The 21,001-nt window shown below is 36.6% G+C and overlaps 1 protein-coding gene across 1 annotated transcript in view; it reads left to right on the top strand.

Annotated features, from left to right (window-relative positions):
* The window catches only part of POLN (DNA polymerase nu), a 114,232-nt gene that overhangs the window by 37,624 nt on the left and 55,607 nt on the right, over nt 1–21,001 (top strand). The window contains exons 13-16 of the mRNA XM_087736488.1: nt 145–210; nt 15,558–15,615; nt 17,180–17,257; nt 17,684–17,798. Coding sequence (XP_087592614.1) covers nt 145–210; nt 15,558–15,615; nt 17,180–17,257; nt 17,684–17,798 — 317 coding nt within the window. The remainder of the gene's footprint in view (nt 1–144; nt 211–15,557; nt 15,616–17,179; nt 17,258–17,683; nt 17,799–21,001) is intronic.

Genomic DNA, 21,001 nt, shown 5'->3' with positions numbered 1-21,001 from the left:
ACAATTATAAAGTATTTCATTTTGGTTTTGTTGTCCTGATTGCAGTGAGTTTTTATTACTGATACTGATACTTACATTAAATAAAATTTAGATGTTTGTCTTCATCCTTTTCTTTTTGGGGTTTTTTACTTTACTTGACTACAGGGATTTATTTCCTCAACATGGAATCAGACAGGAACTGTGACTGGCAGACTTTCAGCCAAACAGCCAGTAAGTGAGCCTATTAGAAGATTTACATTTTAATTAGAATTAAAAATTAATACTATTTATATAAAATATGTAATATTTTTAACACATGAAATGTTCATTTTCATTTAAGTCTAGCAGTTGCCATATTGTATGTAAATGGTGGACAGAAAAAGCTTATTAAATGGGTGTTTAACTCTAGAACATTTATTCTTATGAATATTTTCTGTTATCTGTGGATGAGAATTTAATGTTATTACCTGAAGTTTACCTGAAGTAGAGGGGCAGAATCGTGAGCCATGCATGCACCCTCTAGACTTCTATTGAATACTTCTTTGTAATGAATTCCTGGTGTTCATGAACCACTCCTTGTAAAGGATCGGTGAGCCCTGGAAGGTACCCTGGGGATTATGGAAAAAAAGGAAGCTCTTTTCTTCTGGAATTTGGCTTCAGACCTCATAGCAGCAAAGGGCTAAGCTGGCTATGCTGTTGCTCTGGAAGTCTTGCCAGATGCTTATATGGCTGTGACACTTGGGCTCTTTGTGCTTCCTCTCTTGTCTTCGGCTATAATGATCTCCATGTACATGGATGTGGCTGCAATGTGTTTTATTTGACTTTCTGGACTGCTAGAGACTTGAGGGTTTTTTGCCAAAGTGGTCTTTTTAAGGTCATATTTGAATATATTTTATTACACTATTTTATTTGGAGTTTAGGAAGCATACTGACCTTTGACTGTAGGGAGTGATGAGGGCTTTTGTGTTCTACTTCTGTCACAGCCCATAGCTGTGTGGATAAGTGTGTAGGACCTGGAGTGGGAGGAGACAGGGTTGCAGACTGCTTCAGGGGCTCAAGTCAAGGCATAGGTGGGGCAATAGCAGTAGAAAAGTAGTGATTACCTGCCTGCGGAAATGTTCTGTTTACTAAGAAAGGTCATGTTTAAACCAAAGACCTGACCTCTGGCCCTGTGGGAGAGGGGGAATAGATGCAGAAGTGGGACTTGGCTCATGAAGGCTAGAGGGAATCTATGAGGCTGCTGTCCTTTTAACTTGTGCCCAAAAGTATTGTCAGTTCTTATCCATACAGGTTTGAGCACTGCTATACAGGTACTCGCCTTAAGCTTCATGGGTACAAATGGCTTTAGAAGTTTTCTGCAGTCTTGGGAGAAAGGCCATGGTCTTCCACAGCTCTGTCTAGGAGTAGCGATGTTAGACATAACGGTCATGTTGTGACCACTTTGCATGGGTGGGCTCATGTGCCTCCTTGCAAGTCCTGACTGGTATGGTGACTTCTGGAGTTCTGGCAGGAACCTGTCCTGGGAGGTTCTCATCCTCACAATACTGGTGATTTCCTCAGCTCGTCTTTTACCTCTCTTCACAGTTCAGGTTTCATTTATATCTTCCTACCCTCAGGGTATATATTTCCATACAATTTGTCATCGAACAATTTATAGGAAGTGCTTGTGCTTTTTGCTGAGTAAAAACCAGTGTCTGGGACTCTGAATTAACAATGGAATGGAGGAGTGTTACTGCTGCTCCCGCTTCTCATGCACCCAGATGGGGGAAGTGATGGGAGAGAATGGAAAAGATGATCATGAAGGTCACAGTTTGCCAAATATTCTGATGTGATGCACAGGTATTTACAAGTCAGAGCTGAACAGACAGCTGTCTTGAGCAACCGCGTACAATACAAGGTGACCTTTGGCCCGTCATGCTAAAAACAACAGGAAATCTACTTTTCTTAAAGGTTGTTTTTCTCCAAAATAATGCTGCTAAAGTTAGCATCCAGGGTTGCCTCAGGCTGGCTTTTCCTTATAGGGAAAAACATTGGCATGGCTTTTTTTGTGTGAAATGTTTATGGAACTTATACCATCTGTTTTTGAATCATTTATTGACATAGAAGATATACTGCAGTGCCCAGTCACTTTACTAAGTGTTAAAGATTGGGAAGATTCTTGCCAGAAATCATAAATATTGTAGATATTTTTGCAGTTACTATGATGTTATGTCAAATTTTAGCTGAATATTTGCTGAGGTAGTTTATTTTTACCTGTCTTTTAAAATGCTTTAAGGAGTGATTAAAGCAGAAGATAAGTGTAAATTAGATCAAGTGAGAATTCAAACAGAAAAACCATCCCATTTGTTGCAGTGGTTGTGGGAGATGGGGTTCCAAACAAAGGTTTCTTTATCTTTCATTTGTTTTGTAAAAGGTAATGGATCTATCTGTCCTCTTTCCTTTAAGGCATTAAATGGAGTCCAGGAGGGATTTGCTCATAGGTTTAAGGGAAAATGACCAGATACTAGGCATAGAGCAGGATTTCTTGTTCAGATAAACTCTTCTGTGATCTTTCAGACAAATCTACATCTGATGTATGGGTGATGTATATTTTTGGCTTTATGTGGGTTTCTCTCAATAGATAAGCTTATTCACAGGAATTTTTGTGATTCCGTGTTGCAGCAACTTAGAGGGGGTTTCTTGGTAGAACTGTACTTCAGTGGCTCTCCATGTATACATCTATTTTAGTTTAACTGCACGCTCTGTTTCTTCTCATTTGGTTTCTTCTTCTACAATATGTGTGCTGCATAATCAATGCATTTTTCACAAGTAACAAAGTGTTATATAATAATATAGTACACCGTTAAACAGGGGCACATTTGATGTTGTAGTCTGCTATAGCATTGTAACTGTCTATTTGCTACTCCATGAGAACCTGCATATCTGAAACCTAAAAGTAAATATAAACCCTAAAATTCTTCAGTCAAATTATTTTGTAATATATCCATAGGCTAGTTATTTTTCCACTCTATGATGGATTGCTTATGACTATTACGGGAAGTTAGGTTTATTATTTGAATATGTTATTTTAAATTAATTTTTGTATAAGTATATTAGTCTTGTCTACGTTAGGATACTCCTTTATTATATTGCTCATAAGTAACTTTCCCATTAAATATATTTATTACATTCATAAAGACTAGTTTATGTTCTCCAAACCCACCTTGAAATACCACTTTCCAGCCTCTCCCCTTTTAAAGCAAAAATAAGTCATGACAGAGGTGGAAAGGCATAAAGCCAATTAAGATCAAGCCTCTTTCAGACTGAACAGAGAGAAATCCTAACTTGAGATATAAAGATTGTGTATAATTGGATGTTATAATTTGGTTTAAAATGTAAACTTCAGTGCTAGGATCAGATATTCTGTATTAAGGTTTATTTCCTCCAGGCTTCTGCAGCAGAGAGAACTGAAATGCTACTAATGAGTTTACACTTCTATACTCAGAAGATGTTTGTATCATTAAACTAAAAAGCATAAAGCAGTGGGCTTCAGGGGACGTTTCCTTCCTTTTAGTAACAAAAAGTTATACTGAAGATAAATTTTTTTTGCTTTCTCAGACCGAGTGAAAAAAAAAAAAAATAAAACCATTCTTATTTCTCCCCAGGAAAAATGCTTTTACCAGCTTGTCCAAAAAGGCAAAGAAATAAAGTAATTTGACCTGTCACTCAAAGAAGCATGTTAGCCTTAATTTGGAAAGCAGGAATGTAATTTGAAAGAGAAACTAATTAGAGTATGTTGAATGTTAATGTGCTCAAAAAAGGACCATAAAACCCCCTGAAATATTGAATATACCTCCATCTCTCCAACAGATATAAGTAATATTTTCTGATAGTGAATGCATGACAGAGAATTGCATGCTTGTTTATTAGAAAATGTGTGTTACTAATAGTGTTTGGAATATGAATAATAAATTACCCACCTGGTTTTCATTCTAATGGGGGAGACAATCTCTTGAAGTAGAGACCCCTTTGAGCAATTGCCATCAAAAATGAGTCTGTTCTGTCAATTAACTTAGCAAACCAGTCTTTCTGATTGTCCACACTGTATCTGTATTACTTGTCTTCTGGGCTGTCTTCTGGAGTGAATGGACCAATTCTCTCCGAGATAAAGCTCAAATGTAGTTTTGGAATAGTTTGGGCATTGTTTATGGACAGTGTGGATGAGATGCTGCCTGTTTGTTTCCCTTTCATGACATTATCCCAACAGGTTTTACATCCTTAGCATACCCACATGCGCACACCAAGCAAGGTGGGCTGTCAGAATCGTGCTATCAAAACTATTGTGACAGCTCTTAAATTTCAGGCATTTTTTCTCAGGCCTCATTAAGGCTACAGGCTGATTGGTGATATTACCAATACTCTTTCTGAAACGTTATAGTCTATAGTCGCAATTGGACTCCAGCACAGAGTGTTCTACAAGGTATTTCAGTAGTGGTGAGCTGCTCTACAAATATGAAGTGTCCTGTTTTTCCCTGTCCCTTTTCTTCACAGCTTTTAGAAGGCTTTGGCAGAGCTGATGCAATGTAAGGAGCCAGACAGCAAGTCTGGGAGCAGGGATGTGATCACATCTTTTTTTTAGAAACGAACCAATGCCTTGGCTGCTTTTGAAACTGCACTATTAGTAATATATTTTTTGTAAACTTGTTTTCATACACTGTCCTACTGAAATGAATGTTGACTTAAAATGGACAGACAGTATGGGTCTTACATTTGTATTGATCTTGAGTGTTTTCTATTTTTTTAAAAAGTATGTTTATTGGAAAGCACTGGGGATAGAGACAAGACAGACGTATTACAGGTTCATATAAAAACATCTTGTCAAAAGTCTTCTATAATGTCATCTAGGCTAACAAAATCATTTTTAGGTAAGTATGCTCTGATGTGGGCTTCACTGAATAACAGTAAGATGTCTTAACAGAGATGAGAATGTCTATGCGTTTTCTTGGACTTATGCATCAAAGCAATTTAATGTAATATTTTCTAGTCAGTATAAACAACTATCACTCAGATGAGCTGATATGCTATTAGAGAAAGTCAGAGCACACATGCTGTTTGTTATGGCTGGTCTGTGTTCTCTGAGTATCTCTTGCAGTATATTTATTCCAATACTCTTGAGTCATACGGTGATTACGACTGCACTAATAGCACTAAAATAGTATCTCATTTTATGAGTATTTAGGGTTTTGATGTTTTTACAATCCCTTCTGTGGTCGCTTTATTTTTTTAGAGGTATACTTTAGTGAAGGCTTTAGCATTTAAAGAAACCATATTTACAACGTCGGAGACAGAAGTTCTCTACTTCCTCTCTTTCTTCCTCACTCATCACAGTTTTTTGGTTTATGATAGGGAAATTTTACTTAAAAATGAGTGAACGAACATGTTGAGAAGACTTTAGTTCAATTGCATTCATGATGAAAATTTACACTATGTTAACATTACAATAGGATGTTCTTCATTATTGGTGTGACAACTGCAGTATGAAAAGTCACTGTTAGTTGTATCATAACACTCATGTCTGTTGCTCCAGAACATCATCATCTTAATTTAATATCTAAATGCAAAAGTAAGGTTTCTGCATCATAGACCTTTGCTCTCTTAGCATCTCGAGTAGATGTAGTGTCCTTTTCTATGATATATGCATGCCTTTGGCATTCTCTGTAGTAATGCTCCTGATTTATATAAATTCATTAATGGCATGGTGAATGTGGTGTATCCAATACATGCACTACATTTTTTAGCATCATGTTTTCCATTTGGCTCAGTAAAGCTTGGAGCATCATCTGGCCTGTAATTCTGTAGTAACAAGAGCAGTTCAATCATGTATATAACTTCTCTTCTATTTGGGGTTATCTTTGTATGTATCATTGTTCTGTGTGTTATTTAAAGAAAGATAATGTGTAGCCAGTATAAATCTGCTTCTATGCAGTAATCAACATACAAAATGCTTGCATTTTATTTATGCAGGATAAGATAGGGAGTCTGTCATTATTTCTTCTATAAACTAAGCATAAGCACAGAAATATATAAAGCAATTAAAATTAACAGCTCAAAAATGAAAGATTCTATACAACTCAGAATAATATCCGCTAAAGTATTTTTAGCACATTATAAAATATTGAGTGTGGAGGCTGAATTCCTCCTTCACTCTCCTTTATTTTCTGGCAAAAAGCTCCTCAGAGAAGCTTAGACTTGTAGAATTGGAGGAAGAAAAGTTCTTGTAAAATTTTGCTGTGCTAGAGAGATGATGACACGGCATACTTCCACTTGTTTCATTAAAATTTGAAGATACTACATTTCAGTACACTATGCATAAATTAAATTGTCGGCACTTGAGTGTCTACTGCTGTTGAGTGGGCTTTGTTAAGGTAGTTGCTTATATGCTGATTCGTTTTATCCTTTGAATGGCCTTTGCCAGCGATGTTTTGGGAATGCTGCAGGTAGAAGCCAAAAGCATGCACCGATCATGTTGTAGAAATTCATGCTGGAATATAGCTAGTGCTACTGCCAGGTTATTCTTCTCTAATAAGAATGTGAGTGGAGCACATAGCTAACAAGAAACAAAAGTAGTGTCATCTTTGATCAAAACAAGTGGTTTTTTAGCCATGTAGCTTTTGCTACACAAATTAAAAGGTGTTTTAAAGTGAAGTCATTATAGTAATATCTATTACTTAGAGTATTCTAGTACAGAAGTTAATCTATACACTGTGTTGTGTCCCTTGGAATTTTAAATTTGATTCCATGTAATTTTAGAATACTTTAAGACCTATGTTAGCATGGTATTTTGGTTACAAGAAACAAATAGTGCTATTTACTTGTAGCCTACCACAATCTTCGTTCTTCCACTGTTTATCCATATAAATTTCAGCCCCTAGCTGAGCGCTTGAGACTGGCATATGCTAACATCCCTTGAAGTCTCAATGTGGTCACAGTCATTGTACCTCTGTACTGAGGAGTTTAATAGAGCCTATGTCCTACTGAGTTCATTTTCCCTGTCCTCACCTGTAAGAGAGTTGCTCAGATTGAATCTTCAGCAATGTGCAGAAAAGCATGTATGATCTTTATATTAGTTTAAATATTTTTGTGCCTATTTGTTATGAAGTTGTCTGTTGGTACCTCTTGTGAGTTGATTGACTTCAGAAATTCTGCTTGAAGATTTTTTTTCATTCTTCATATGAAGTACTCCATTAGTGGAATTTTTAGATATACACTTTTAGGAAATACTCAAAGCTTGCAGACTTATGTTCCGAGAGGACAATTGAAAAAAAAAAAAAAAATCTCAGACACACAAATTATGTCTTGTCTTACAAGGTTTCAAAAGCAAGAGGTGTTAGCATATTCCTGTAATGGCTGAATTCCTTTTTGCAAGGACAAAATATAGTCTAATTCTGATCTCAGCATAGGTTTCATTATGTTTTAACATAACAAAAGTATTTAAATATGTTTTTTTGCTCTACAGTGTTCTTCTACTCTAAATTGTTCTTCTTCCATTCTCTATCTCAGTCAGCAAAAATTACTTCAAAAAATCTGAGATTTCTGACAAGACAAAAAATGGAGGCAGCAGAAATGAAGAATGATAAAAAGAGAATGGATTATATGGGAAGATCAAAAGTTAGGTACAGCAAAAGAGACTTCTTGTCTTGGATGGTCCAGTTTTCAGAAGTACCGATTTTCAAAAGCTTTGTCGTTGGCATCCCAAAGAATTTCAGGAAAAGTATCTCTGTAGCTCTACATCCCTATTACATTCACCTTTCTCTGCTGACAGTTCTTTTTTTTTCTGTGTCAATGAGTGGAAAACTTGCCAAGTCTTTATTTCCTCAGCATCCTTTCATAAAACCTCAGGAAATTTCACCCAGAGTTTTGAAGATGATGCACTCTCTTAGGCTTGGAACAACAGCAACAACAAATGCTGGTTTGTATAAGGGTCACTGAAGATAGACAGAATAGGACAGAGCTCATCCTGCTGCCTCCACATGGCCTTATTGTCTATAGTTCTCCTGTACTGACATGATTGTCTGCTGGCTGTGGCTCTTAGGAACTTATAATTAAGGACCATTTCTATCAAATCAAGAATTGTCTTTTCCTCACTGTGAGCGAAGAGAGAGACATGGTTATTTAGGTTTCCTGTAACTCCTTCAATGAGCCTCCTGTTCACAGTCTTTTGTAGCCTTTTAAGAGGAATTCCCTGCTAACATATGTTCAGTAAATTCCTCAGTATGTGGAACAATCTTGTTTGAGATGCTAAATTTTACCCTTTTGTAAAACAACTGTTACATTTTTTTTCTTCAGAAAGTAAATTCCTCCAGTCTGGAAATCTTGTCATGTTTCATGTGTTTAAAGAAAGGTCTAGTATTTGTACCTTTTGGGCAATATTTCCCTGATACTGTTTACTGTAAAGCTATAATATACAGCTAATATACAACCAGTACAATATTTAATAGGTCCAACTGCCACTCAAAGGGTAGTTATCTCTATGCCTTAGCACTGTTTTTTCACCAAAACCAAATCATATCTTCTTGGAGTTCATCCCAGAGTTTAATAGCCTCCCATATTAATGAACATTAGTTTAGCAGAGCTTATATTCTGAGTATAAATTTCTTTCAGGAAAATGAAATTAAATAAATAATTAAATTTAATCAGTTTATATATGGGAAACAAAAGCAGTCTTTGTCTCTTTGAAAGATGCATAGAGCTGCTGTGTATGTACAAACTCCCTTGCTTGCTGTGCAAAGGTTAGTAATCTGTCAGTAGATAATGAAGCATCTGGGTTGAACCCATGATTTGACAAAATAATTTGTCACAGAACATGTCAAATCAATAAGTTAGTAAAATAAAATATTTTTTGTTATTTTAAAAATCACTCATCGAGTCCTTTCTCATGTGCTGCTACAACATTATTACCTGAGGTCGTTGCCAGGTCTACATTTCAAAGAATATGGCAGAAACAGGATTAGTAATAGGAAATCAAATGCATTATTCTTATGGCCAACTCTCTAAAGTAAGAAGTCGGTATTTTTCGTTGCCCTTTTCTTCTTCCCTTGTATTCACTTTGAAAGCTGCTTAAGCTTGTGGGAAGGTGATGAATTGTTTCTAAGTTGTCTCCCACTTGACTGACACCTAAAACCTTGATAATTCTGTGCTGCTGGGTAAAGCAAGAGGGGAGTGCATTACCTTTGAATGATTGTTCACTGCTGAAAAACTGTAACTAGTACCAAAAATTAAGAAATCCTTTACCAGAAGTCTGTATGACTCTTTTTTTTGACAAGGAAAATAGATGTCTTTAATTTTTAACTAGCCACTAGGTGGCAATTGCAGACAAGTCAAGATTTGCTTAGGAATGCATGTACGTATACATACCAGGCTGGTATTGCTATGGAGACCTTGTTAATTTTCATATTTTCTCTATTTATTGAGCTCCATGCTGTATTTTAAAAATTAGATCTTCAGACTAGCTTAAAATTGTGTCTTATATAGACGTCCTAGAACATAACTGTTTATTCCTTTACAATAATAAATAAATGCTGCTATGGACAATAATTAAATAAGACGATTTTCCAAAAGAGAAATCATGTTTGTTTGTTTTTGGTTTTTTTTTTTTTTCCTGCTGTGTAATTTCTCATGAGTGAGTTGCCACCAACTTTGAAGGTGCCAGACAAATTGAGTATTGAGTGAATTTGATGATGTGAGTGCCCTCAGGACTCGAAGTCTTGTTCTGCATTGCAAGAATATTACTTTGTGCCGTTTTCCTTGCTATTTCTCCAGCAGCTTTGGCCTTTAACAAAGGAGCAAGCAGAGTGTTAATGGTTAAGGAAGTCGCTCACTGAACCTCTGCTTACATTTCTTCTCAAACTGATTAACTGAGCTGTGAGAGCACAATTTATCAATAGGTGTGGTCCCATGTAGAGCAAGAAAAGACAACTGAAAAAGAAGGAAATAGGGAGGGGGAAAAAATCCACTATGAGAATGAATAGAAAAAAGTAATTAGAGATATAGAATATAAAGCTCAAAGGAGTTGTCATCTATCTATCTATTATCATTATAATGAAGTCTGGTCTTATAGACCAAAGTATTACTTCTGCTCCAAAAGTAATACAATGCTAGTTATCAAACAGATGCCATGAATTTAAAAGCTTACTTTGTGTTTCATTGTGTAGAGCTGAGTTCTTGTTCAAAGAAAACAGTTGTAGCCTAATTATTTTCATAAACTTTCTGGAGAAGAAGATACTAAGAGAAACTCCAGAAACTTTTGGACTTCTAATGCTTCAGTTTTCGCTGGAGTGCTACATTTCGTGAGATAAATTGGAATTTCTCTGCTCTGAACTTTTTTTAAACAGAAAAGAAAAACTGTGTGTTTCTCAAGTATTAGGAAATAATTGATTTCCTGAAGCAACAGCTATTAAAGTAATTAAATCTGACAAGATCACAGTCCCAGTAAATATTCTTGCTTATAGGAAATGGAACTAGTTTTTGCTATTTGCTGGCATTGGTAGCTACAGTAAAACAGTATTTAATTCCTCTATTGTCTTTATTTTGCTCTAGTGTTTGGCACTATGCCTCACTGTAACAGCAGGTGGATTAGTTGTCACATCAAAGGATATATACATTGTAATTTTACCTGGTCTAACTGCTTCCTTATATCTGTTCAGTCTAGCTCCTTGGCTCTTTTTGATCTTTCCTTGTGACGCATCCATACTGTATACACTTCTGAATGGTACTCTTATCTCCGTAGTAAGTTTTGTCGCTGTTCTTATTTTTAAATAAGTCCTTAGATCAATGCAGGAATTAATCAGAATCAGGTGTCCATAGAATAGTATGCAGCCACCTCCATGCATTCCAGTTTATTTCAGTAACTTACTGTTCATTTTTTTTCTGTTCTCCTCCCCGCAGTTTGTAGGTCTTCAGACAGACATATTCCGTAGATATTTAGAAATGCAGATCTGAGCAGTTAGTAGATTAATGAGCCATTTTCTAGTAAAAAAGAATATACATATGGCTATAGATGCCTTTGTATACATATATAGACATCTATTTGTAGGGAGTTACCAGGGCTGACTGAGGTTATTTGCTCAAAAAATAGCAATTTATGCTACTGAAAATGTATATGGAGAGGAAGAGAGAGGTATGGTTAGCTGAATCGATATAAATAACTGAAAGAGGAATTTAGCATAGGAAATATGATCAACAACCCTACTTGATATAGAGTAAGAAATAATTAAAATGCACCATCAGCCTCTGTGATTAAGTGAAGTCTAACTATACTGACTTCAAAGGTAATTTATCCAGTATATATCTGCATACTGTAATCCTTTGAAAGAACCAAAATAACTTACTGGTTTTCAACCTAGGAAGGAATCAAAAACCAATTGCAAGTGTAGAAGTAGAATTTTGGATACCGAAAATGGAAAACTCAACAGAAAGTGTAACTGACTGAGAATTAACTCATCAAACTGTGAACTGTATATTATTTGTTGGATTTTGATTAGGTTTTGCTTTCATTGGTAATTCTATTCTTCTTTGATACAATGACTTTCCTTATGGATTAGAGCATCCTTTTTGCAAGATTTGAATGCTTTATGAGAAGGCTGTGTTAGTGAGGCTCTAACAGAGACATTGAGAGTCCATCAATTCTGAGTCTCCTTGCCAAAGTGAAGTCTGTCATTGTTTCTGAATGGCTCTGTATACAGAAGCTAACAGTGTAGCCAAGAATCTACACTATTTTCACCTGAAACAACAGACAAAAGTAGAACAGTCTTTAATAGAGGTATTTTCAGAACCAAGAAAACAGATTTCTAACCTGTGCTAAAACACCAGAGTAAGGAATGCATCAGGATCATCACTCAGGACGAATTATAGTGGCAAAAAGTCAGATTATGGAGGTGGGGGGAAAGAAATCAGCAGTCTGTTTTTCAACATGGACAGTTTTAATCTAGTGTTCCCAGTGAGATTTTTTTTTTTCTGCTATGCCAATGGTCCCTGCTTTTCCAACATGATGTTTTCTGAAGAGTTTAACCAGAAACCAATGATCCAACAACCATCTAGATTCTGGGAGAATGTGTCAAGTAATTGAAATAACAAAAGAGGTGATGAATTTATGGAGTGCTAGGTCCTTGTGTGGCAGGTCCACTGCCAAAGAAAGGTGTCAGCTTTGGACACCCAGGAAAAAGACAACCAGCCTGCATTTATCATACCCAAAGTGACTTTAGTGCAGATCAGATTCAGTCCTTTTTTCTTTTAAGTTTGGTAACTATATTACAAAATTTAATCTTTAATGATGTAATGCTTGTATAGGGGAAAAAAAGAAAGGGTAGGGGTGTTCATTGACAACAAAAAAGTGGAAAAAAAAAAAAAGGGGGTACAGTTGTAAGGGTGGGGTTTTTTTCAGCTTTCTACCAGTCATGACCTGAGACTCAACAAGGCTCTTGACCTGCTGGTGATGCTTTTCCTCATGCAACCCAGGATGCTGATGGCCTTCCTAGGTACAAAGGCTCATTGCTGGTTCATGTTCAATTTGTTTTTCACCAGGATCCACAGGTCCTTTTCTGCAAAGCTGCTTTCCAGACTCTGAACTCTATGAGATCCTGGTAGCCCATTTCTCCAGACTCTTGAGGACCTTCTGAATCGCAGAGCAGCCATCTGACGTATCAACCACTCCTCCCAGTTTTGGATTGTCTGTCATCTTGCTGAGGTTGCACTCAGTCCTGTTACCCAGGTCATTAATGGAGGTGTTGAGAAGTATTGGCCATTGGGGTACTCCACTAGCACCTGGCCGCCAGCTGGTCTTTGTGCCACTCGTCAAAACCTGTTGAACTTGGCAGTTCAGCCAGTTTTCAGTCCACCTTGCTGTCCACTTATCTAGCTTGTACTTCATCAGCTTGTCTATGAGGCTTTTATGAGAGTTTGTTTTGAAAGCCTTGCTAAAGTCAAGGTAAACAACATATGCTGCTCTCCCTTCACCCACTGAGCTAGTCACTTCGTTGGTTAAGCACGATTTCCCCTTTATAAATCCATGCTGACTACCCCAGATCATCTTCTTGACTTTAATATATTTGCAAATGTTTTCCAGGATTATTTTGCTCCATCACCTTCCCAGGAACTGAGGAGAGGCTGATTGGCCTGCAGTTTTCTGCATCCTCCTTGCCTTCCTGGAAGAAAGGAGCGACACTTGCTTTCTTCCAGCACTCAGGAACCTCTCTTGATCATCACAGCCTTTCAAACATAATTGAAACTGGGACCTTGGCTTCATCTATCCTTCTATCCATTGGAACCTCTGGAACTGAATTTTGGATTATGGTGCCGGTTTGTTTGTTTGTTTGTTTGTTGTCCTGTGCCCCCCCCCCCCCCCCCCCCCCCCCCATTTTTTTTAACCAATGCTAGTGTTTTCTTGTTAATCATCCACTAGAATAGCTTGATTTCCCCCCCCCCACTCAGAAACAATGAAGAGAAGTATTAATAGTTAACTTTCACAACCAGATTTTCTATCACACTGTTTCAAGTATATTCCTTCTTGTCTGTCGGACCGTAATTGTTCAGAGAGAGCAATTTTGTTTCTCTATAACTTCTAATAAGATGTGGATGCTCTTTTCTAACAGTAAGGGATAACAGTCACATCTCAGTTTGGATCTGTGAAGGTTTTGCAGAAATATACTTGAAATAAATATATAAAAGCAAAAAATACAGGTTGTATTATGTAGTCTGAGGTGGTAATGGTCAGTGACCAAAGCCACATTGATCTTCCACTTTTGATACAATAACTGTCATCTAATTTTCAACCCAAACAAAGGAAAGCTTTCCATTTGGAAGACTCTTCTGAGATTATCTCCTTATTTCTCCATCCTTTTAAATACCTAAAGTAAATTTATCTCATCAAATTTGATAATCTAAATCTTAGAAAACATCATCTCCAGGGGAATCTTAGGTCAACTCGTTGTAAGTATGTGTCATATACAGATAGACTGAACTACCCACTGGAGATTCCTGTCTTGGTCTACTGACTATAGAGGGATTCTAGACAGCTAGTTTAGACCAACGACTAACCTAGAGAGGTCTAAAATTAGATGAGTATGAGATGATTTAAGTGTGTAAAATTAGGCTCCCACACATTCATGTCTAGGTACATAATAAAGGACTTAATTTTCTAAACTTCTGAGGATCTACCAGCTTCCATGGCCACTTAAACTGCGTATTATTCATACGAACAAGCATTATCCTCCCCAACTTGTTATCAATAGAAATCAATAGTTATCAATAGAAATCAATAGTTATCAATAGAAATGTTAGGTTTGTGCACAGATTAAATAACCACTTATTTCAAAATATGGTTAACAGCATTACAATATGCATTGCCACAACTGTATTTTTAGATGTTTCTAGAAACTGAAGAATAAAATATTTTAAGATGGCAAGTGTTTCTTCTGGGTCAAACCTCGTATTGATGGATTGAGAGCAGTGTTCCTAGTTTACCCATGCGGTGAAAATATTATGTACATTATGTAGTAGTTTCCTATCTCTCTCTCTGTGTATGGTGCTGTGGCGGGTGTTCAACGTTAATACATTTAATTGTAGATCTTTAAGGGTGATGCTAAGACTAGAAATGATACTGTTCTGTTTTGGGGATTTTGTTCTTTTACTTCTGCTTTAAATTTCAATAGCTTTTGCAGTCTGATTACATCCCTCTTAAGTTTCAAATAACAATTTTGAGTTCAAAATTACATAGAAAATGATCATTCTGATTTGGAAATTATATAGCACTATTCCCATCTCCTGAATTCACAGTATTACATAATATTAGTCTGTTCATCTAATTCCTGAACCACTTGCAAATTAATTGTGTGGAATTACGAAAATTGAGCTTGATACACATTATCTCTTGTCATGTGTTACCTTTCTAGATGAAGAGGCATAATGACATAAAATAACTGAAGGAAGCTATCGTGTGTCATCTTCTATGCTTTACTGGAGGTGTATGGACCCAGATCTTTAAAGAAAAATCTTCTGTTATTCCTAGTCCTGCATGCTGGTTGATAAATTTAGTTCTCGCTTTTAACCTTGGCTGGTGTGCTGTAGTTAATGAAGAACTCCTTTATTTTATCATGCATTTCAAAAAAAGTGTGAATTATAAGAATTTCTAGAGCCTGAAGAAGAATCTGTTCCCTTAGCTTAAGGCGGGGTTCACATGTATTCTTTTCTTGAAAGTAATGCACCATGTCTAAAAAATACAGGTTAAAATAAGAATAAAATTATTTTTATTGGGTTACTAATTATGTTCTGTGTTGCATCCAGAGATTAGGATCTGGAAAGGCTGCCAGTGAGAAATCGTTCTTACAGGCTTCCAATTTTCAAGGAAGAGCAAATATTCAAAAGTATCTATAGTTAGAGAAGGGTGAAGATTCCTTTGAAAGGCCAAGTTGTTAATCTTATTTATTATATGGGAAAAACTTGTTGGCATTAGTATCACTAATGTTCTTGTAAATGCTGCTTATAAACTGTTCATAGATATGTTTTCATAAACTGTAACTTAGCATATTTATTCTTCTTATTTGTAGAACATTCAAGGTATCTCTAAACATCCAGTTAGAATTACAAAGAAACAGTACATAAAAGGTAAACTGTGTTTTTATTAACATGAAAAAGCAATTTTATCTAATTATTTTACTGAGTTATATTGTATTTTAAAGCTGACCAATAGTTCCAGCATTAAAGAATAGACTATATTGTTGATGCTTAGTTATACTTTATCATTTAAACCAATTACTTTTTGCTGGTTGTTCCTGCAAAAAATTTGCTGTTTCAGCACTGATCTAAATAGTCACAAACTTTTTAGATTTTTTTTTTTGTTTCCCTCAACTATCTCACTGTTCCTTTTTCCAGATGAAATTATGTGCCATTAAATATCCTGGGGATGATTTTGTGCGCGTTCAGCTCATAAGGTTTTCCTGAAGAGATGTTACAGCTGGGTTACTTTAATCGAACTCACAACTAAACACCAATAGGTAGTCAGATGTGTTGTTTTTGATAACAGAAGCAGATTTAAGGCAGATGATTCAGAGGGAATCAAAGTAAAGTGTAGAAAAGCATGACCCAAGCGATAAAGAGAGAAATCCACAATAGTAGACTCAAATATAAGAGGGAGATTTGCCAACATAAGCTCTCCTTCTTGAACACCTGCAGCCATAGCTGGGAAATGCTGCTTGTTTGTTGCGCTTGGTTCTCAGATAAGGGCAGGCTTGCCTTTTCACCACTATTCACTCCCTGCGTTTGAAACAATACAGATCATAAACCAGGAGTCTGTTGAAGACAATGTAAAACTTTGACAGCAGTTTTATTTTATCTACCTGATTAATTTTTATAAGTGTTCTTTAAAAGTTGTTATAAAAAATGTGTGAGCAGTGGCTGTGTAAACCTGAGCTGCCTTGCATAACTCTGGCGCAGAGGCCTTTCTGGAAACAGTTGAATCAATTTTGTTAATGATCTTATAATATGTGCTTCTCAAAAACGTATTTCTAAGTTTTTCATTCCTGTATCAAGGCACACTTATTTTTTACACTTTTATGCTGATCAGATTAATTTTGTTGTGTTTCAAACCACCATCCCTTTCTACACCAAGACAAGTGGTATTCCCAGGATGCACTGAGTTTCTAATACTTTGTCAAATGTACGTTATTGCTTTGTGATATTATAGGGGATATCTGTCATTAGAATTTGGATACCTATATCAGCTATATGTTCTCAATATTTTATTTCCCTACCACTTTTAACTCGGTTTGTTTATTAACACATTACTGCAGTATGTTCAAAGATAAGAAAATATATTTTTTAGTTCATCTCTATAGACCCTTCCTTATCTGAATGCCTCCTTTATTAAGTGATCTGTGAATAATGTTAGTTACTGTAGATATTTGTTAGCTAGTGTTTTGGGAAGGGTTTGGTTTTGAAAAAGGAGAAGAAGTAGGCGGCACTGCAAAGATGGCAGAAATAAAGATGTTGGACATGACTGATAGAGTAAAATAATTGTGATGCTGACAGTTGGTGCTCTGCCAGGTTGCTCATTTTGCCATTTGTGTGGTTTTAGTTGTGGGTTTGGTATGTCATTTACAACCTCCTATGAGCTGCAACACAATATTTTTGGACTGGGGTTTGGGACTCTAAATGCCTATCTCCTCTCTAGGAAAAGAAGCGGAAATAGTAACTATTTCCCCAAGAACATTGTTTGTTTCAAAAAAAGGATATTCATTTTTAGCAGCAGGTAAGATAGTATATATTATTATTCTCATACATATTAATGTTTGCAGTTCTATCATCTCTTTTTCCCCTCTCCTTTGGATTATATTTTACACGGCTGTCAAATCCCTTAGTATCAATTAATATTGTTATACGATGTATACTCCTTAGTGTGCTTCCGAAGTAGATGATATGTAAGCCTTGTCAGTAGAAACAAAGAGCTAATAACAGTAATTGATGCCTGAAGATAATGAAGGAACCAGACACCTTGTGATCTGTAGCTGGAATATAACTTCTTCAGGATGAGCTTTTTACAGGCATCTGCTTTTTTTCAGCAAGAGGAAATGACTGAACAGTCCAGGCTTGTGTTTTAATTTGTGATAGTTTGGTTAAAATACAGATGTGTTTTTATTTTAGAGCAATAGATTTATTTTAACATTCTGTTTCCTAGATTTTTCCCATATTGAGTTAAGGATCCTTGCTGACTTATCATCTGAACCAGAACTTTTGAAACTGTTTCAAGAGCCTGAAACCACCGATATCTTTTCCACAGTGGCTTCTCAGTGGTAAGAGTAAATGTTGCATTTATTTGATAGAAATTAGACAAAATAGTAAGAATAACTTAAACTATTATATTACTGTGTAGTGATAACAAAAGACAGTATTTTGCTACAGTATCTATTGCTGATACTGTTTTAACACTGTGAATTATAATTCCTTTCTGTCTTTCTGAGCCTTTTCTTCTCCACTGTGGTAATTACCATATGTCAAAATGTTGCAATCCAACTGACCAGTATGAGCCTTGTGACTAAAGCTAGTGCAATAATATATTGTGAACAGTGCATGCTGATAACTTTCTCACTGTATTATTGTTCACCAATTCTTTTGAGCAGCAGGTAAGTAGGTTATCCATCTGAAAAATTGCAGAACAACTTTTCTCAGTAAAAATACAAGCATTTTTGAAACCTGCTTGGTTATCCAGTAGAATTATTGGAATAATGCAGATCAGAAGATTAACTACCAAAAAAAGATGGAATATTAGATACTTAGCTGTTTGAAGGTATTTCCGATTACTGTTTGTATCATGGTGATGCCTAGAAATCTTACTTGAGACTGGGACTCCCCTTGTACTCAAAAGCTCATGAGCATTCACTAAGTGACAGGATAGATGTCAAGAAGCTTACAGCTTGAACAGATGATAGGTCAAAAAAAAGATTAAATATAATGCTATAACATATAAGCAGATTGAACAGAATGATGTCATGTAAATGGCATGCAATTTTCATGTTTTCTCTTTGTTCCTCTCTTTCTCTCTTTTAATCTTTTATCTCCATTTTTTGTTCGAAGATTGTTAGCTGAAAATGAAAGCAAAAATAGATATGAGGAATTCATCAGTCCTGATCTAGCTCAATTCCTACTCTACAGTTTCTAAATTTTTGCAGGTGTAGCCTTCCCAAACACAGTATTACCTACTCACTGCAATATTTGCTAATATACTCTGAAGCGGTACAAAGAAACAAAAAGGAGCTCAAATTATAATTTTCCTGCTACCAACAACTGAATCAGCGCTTGAGGCTTGTGCATTCTGGGAGAACACAACTCAAGGTCACAAACATCCCAACGAATATAGCTATGGAAAGATCACCTTTCTCTTAAGAGTCGCTTTGAAGCTTCTATTGATATTATAATCAATTCTTAGCTCTAACATGATATCACTAGAACCTCGTGATGGAGTTAAATCCTTATTTTAGTTTGGAGGTATATTGCAAATGTATGCATGAAGATGAGTCAAATTTTGTCTCAACTCTGGGCAAGGCTCCAGAAATACCATTCTATTCAGCAACCTCACAGCTCTTGGCAGCCGTCAACCTCTTATAGTTGCTACACAGTAACTTTAAGTTTAATGAAATATTACAGGCAAATATTTTTATCAGACAGAAGTGTCATGATGTGTCTACAAAATCATTACGTAATGATTCTGCTGACTCTTCTTTTAAGCTTCAGGAAAGCTAATGCTTGGAAGTAACTTTCTATTAAATCTATTATATGGCTGTTATTAATTACAGAAACATGAAGGGTGTGTTTAATCTCATCTAACCTTGGACATCTGTTATATACCTGGAGAGATTCATTTGACCTATGGGGTCTGGGGTGGCCAGCTCACACGTAGACACCTGTATTTGTTCTGACAAATTCAATTCCTCCTATTGGATCAGTTCCTAGTGAACTCACCTTGGGTTTTGGAATTTTGTCCTTAATTTATTTAGCGCCGAAGAGAAGACACAAAATCACAAGCTTCACACATACTTTCCCATTCCAGATACTTATTCAGCTCTCATAGTCCACTACTGATAAACAAAATCTTTAGAGCAAACAATTAGTTCATTGACTTTACTGTAGTTGGTTCCACCTCATTAGTATTAAAATGAGTTATGAGAAGGAAGAACAAAATAAACAACAAAACTTTTATCTCCTCTTGGTCTCCTGATTTTCTCTGGGTCTTAATCCTTTACAATCTGTGCAAGTGATATGCCAAGTGGCATACCAAATGTTTTATTCTGTTTGAAGGAATTGCACGTTGTTACTATTTGTAAATCTTTTCTAACAAGTTTTGGACAATTGGAAAACCTTGACAAAAAAGGTTTTTTCTCTAAGAGATCTATAAAGAATGAATTAGTTTCTGAAGCTCCCTCTCAGAAGAGAAACATTAACTTAATGTCAGTGTCTGATAGCATTCCAGCTTCTGAATGCATGTCAGTTGGTATCTTTTAGCAGGTTTTCTGCATCTAAAAATCCTTAGACTAATGAATATTAAATCATAAGTAGTAAAGAATATATTATTGGACAAAAATATGAGCCATACCCCAGAGTCCAGTCAAGTTTTATAGCACTTTATTTGCCTTTTTTTTTTTTTTTTTAAGCTTCATGGCTTCTCCATTGAACTGTACCTCTATTCCTTAGCTGTCCTTCAGGCTAAAGCCTTCTATCTGAAATCCAACCTTTTGAAAAACCTTTACAGGCTTTTTATAGCATTTGACACCAAATACACATGGTGGGCAATTTCTGCAAAGACGTTAGCTGTATGAGTTTCTGATTGAATTAAGATCTCTTAGGTATCATAGAATCGTTAAGGTTGGAAAAGACCCTTAAGATCATCGAGTCCAACCATTAACCTAGCACTGCCAAGTCCACCACTAAACCACGTCCTCAAGCACCACATCTACCCATCTTTTAAATACCTCCAGGGATGGAGACTCAACCACTTCCCTGGGCAGCCTGTGCCAGTGCCTGACTACCCTTTCCGTGAAGAAGTTTTTTCTAATATCCAATCTAAACTTCCCCTGGCGCAGCTTGAGGCCATTTCCTCTCGTCCTGTCACTTGTTACTTGGCAGAAGAGACCGACCCCCACCTTGCCACAACCTCCTTTCAGGTAGCTGTAGAGAGCAATAAGGTCTCCCCTGAGCTGCCTTTTCTCCGGGCTAAACAACCCCAGTTGCCTCAGCCACTCCTTACAGGACTTGTGCTCCCAGACCCTTCATCAGCTTCGTTGCCTTTCTCTGGACACGCTCCAGCACCTCGATGTCCTTGTAGTGAGGGGCCCAAAACTGAACACAGGACTCGAGGTGCGGCCTCACCAGTGCCCAGTACAGGGGCATGATCACCTCCCTGGTCCTGCTGGTCACACTATTCCTGATACAAGCCAGGATGCCATTGGCCCTCTTGGCCACCTGCGCACACTGCTGGCTCATGTTCAGGCGGCTGTCAGCC

This window comes from Nipponia nippon, unplaced genomic scaffold, assembly GCF_047370975.1.
Source record: "Nipponia nippon isolate SJK-2023a ecotype South Korea unplaced genomic scaffold, ASM4737097v1 scaffold_6, whole genome shotgun sequence".
In the NCBI taxonomy this organism is placed as follows: domain Eukaryota; kingdom Metazoa; phylum Chordata; class Aves; order Pelecaniformes; family Threskiornithidae; genus Nipponia; species Nipponia nippon.
This window is presented reverse-complemented; position numbering and strand designations above follow the sequence as displayed.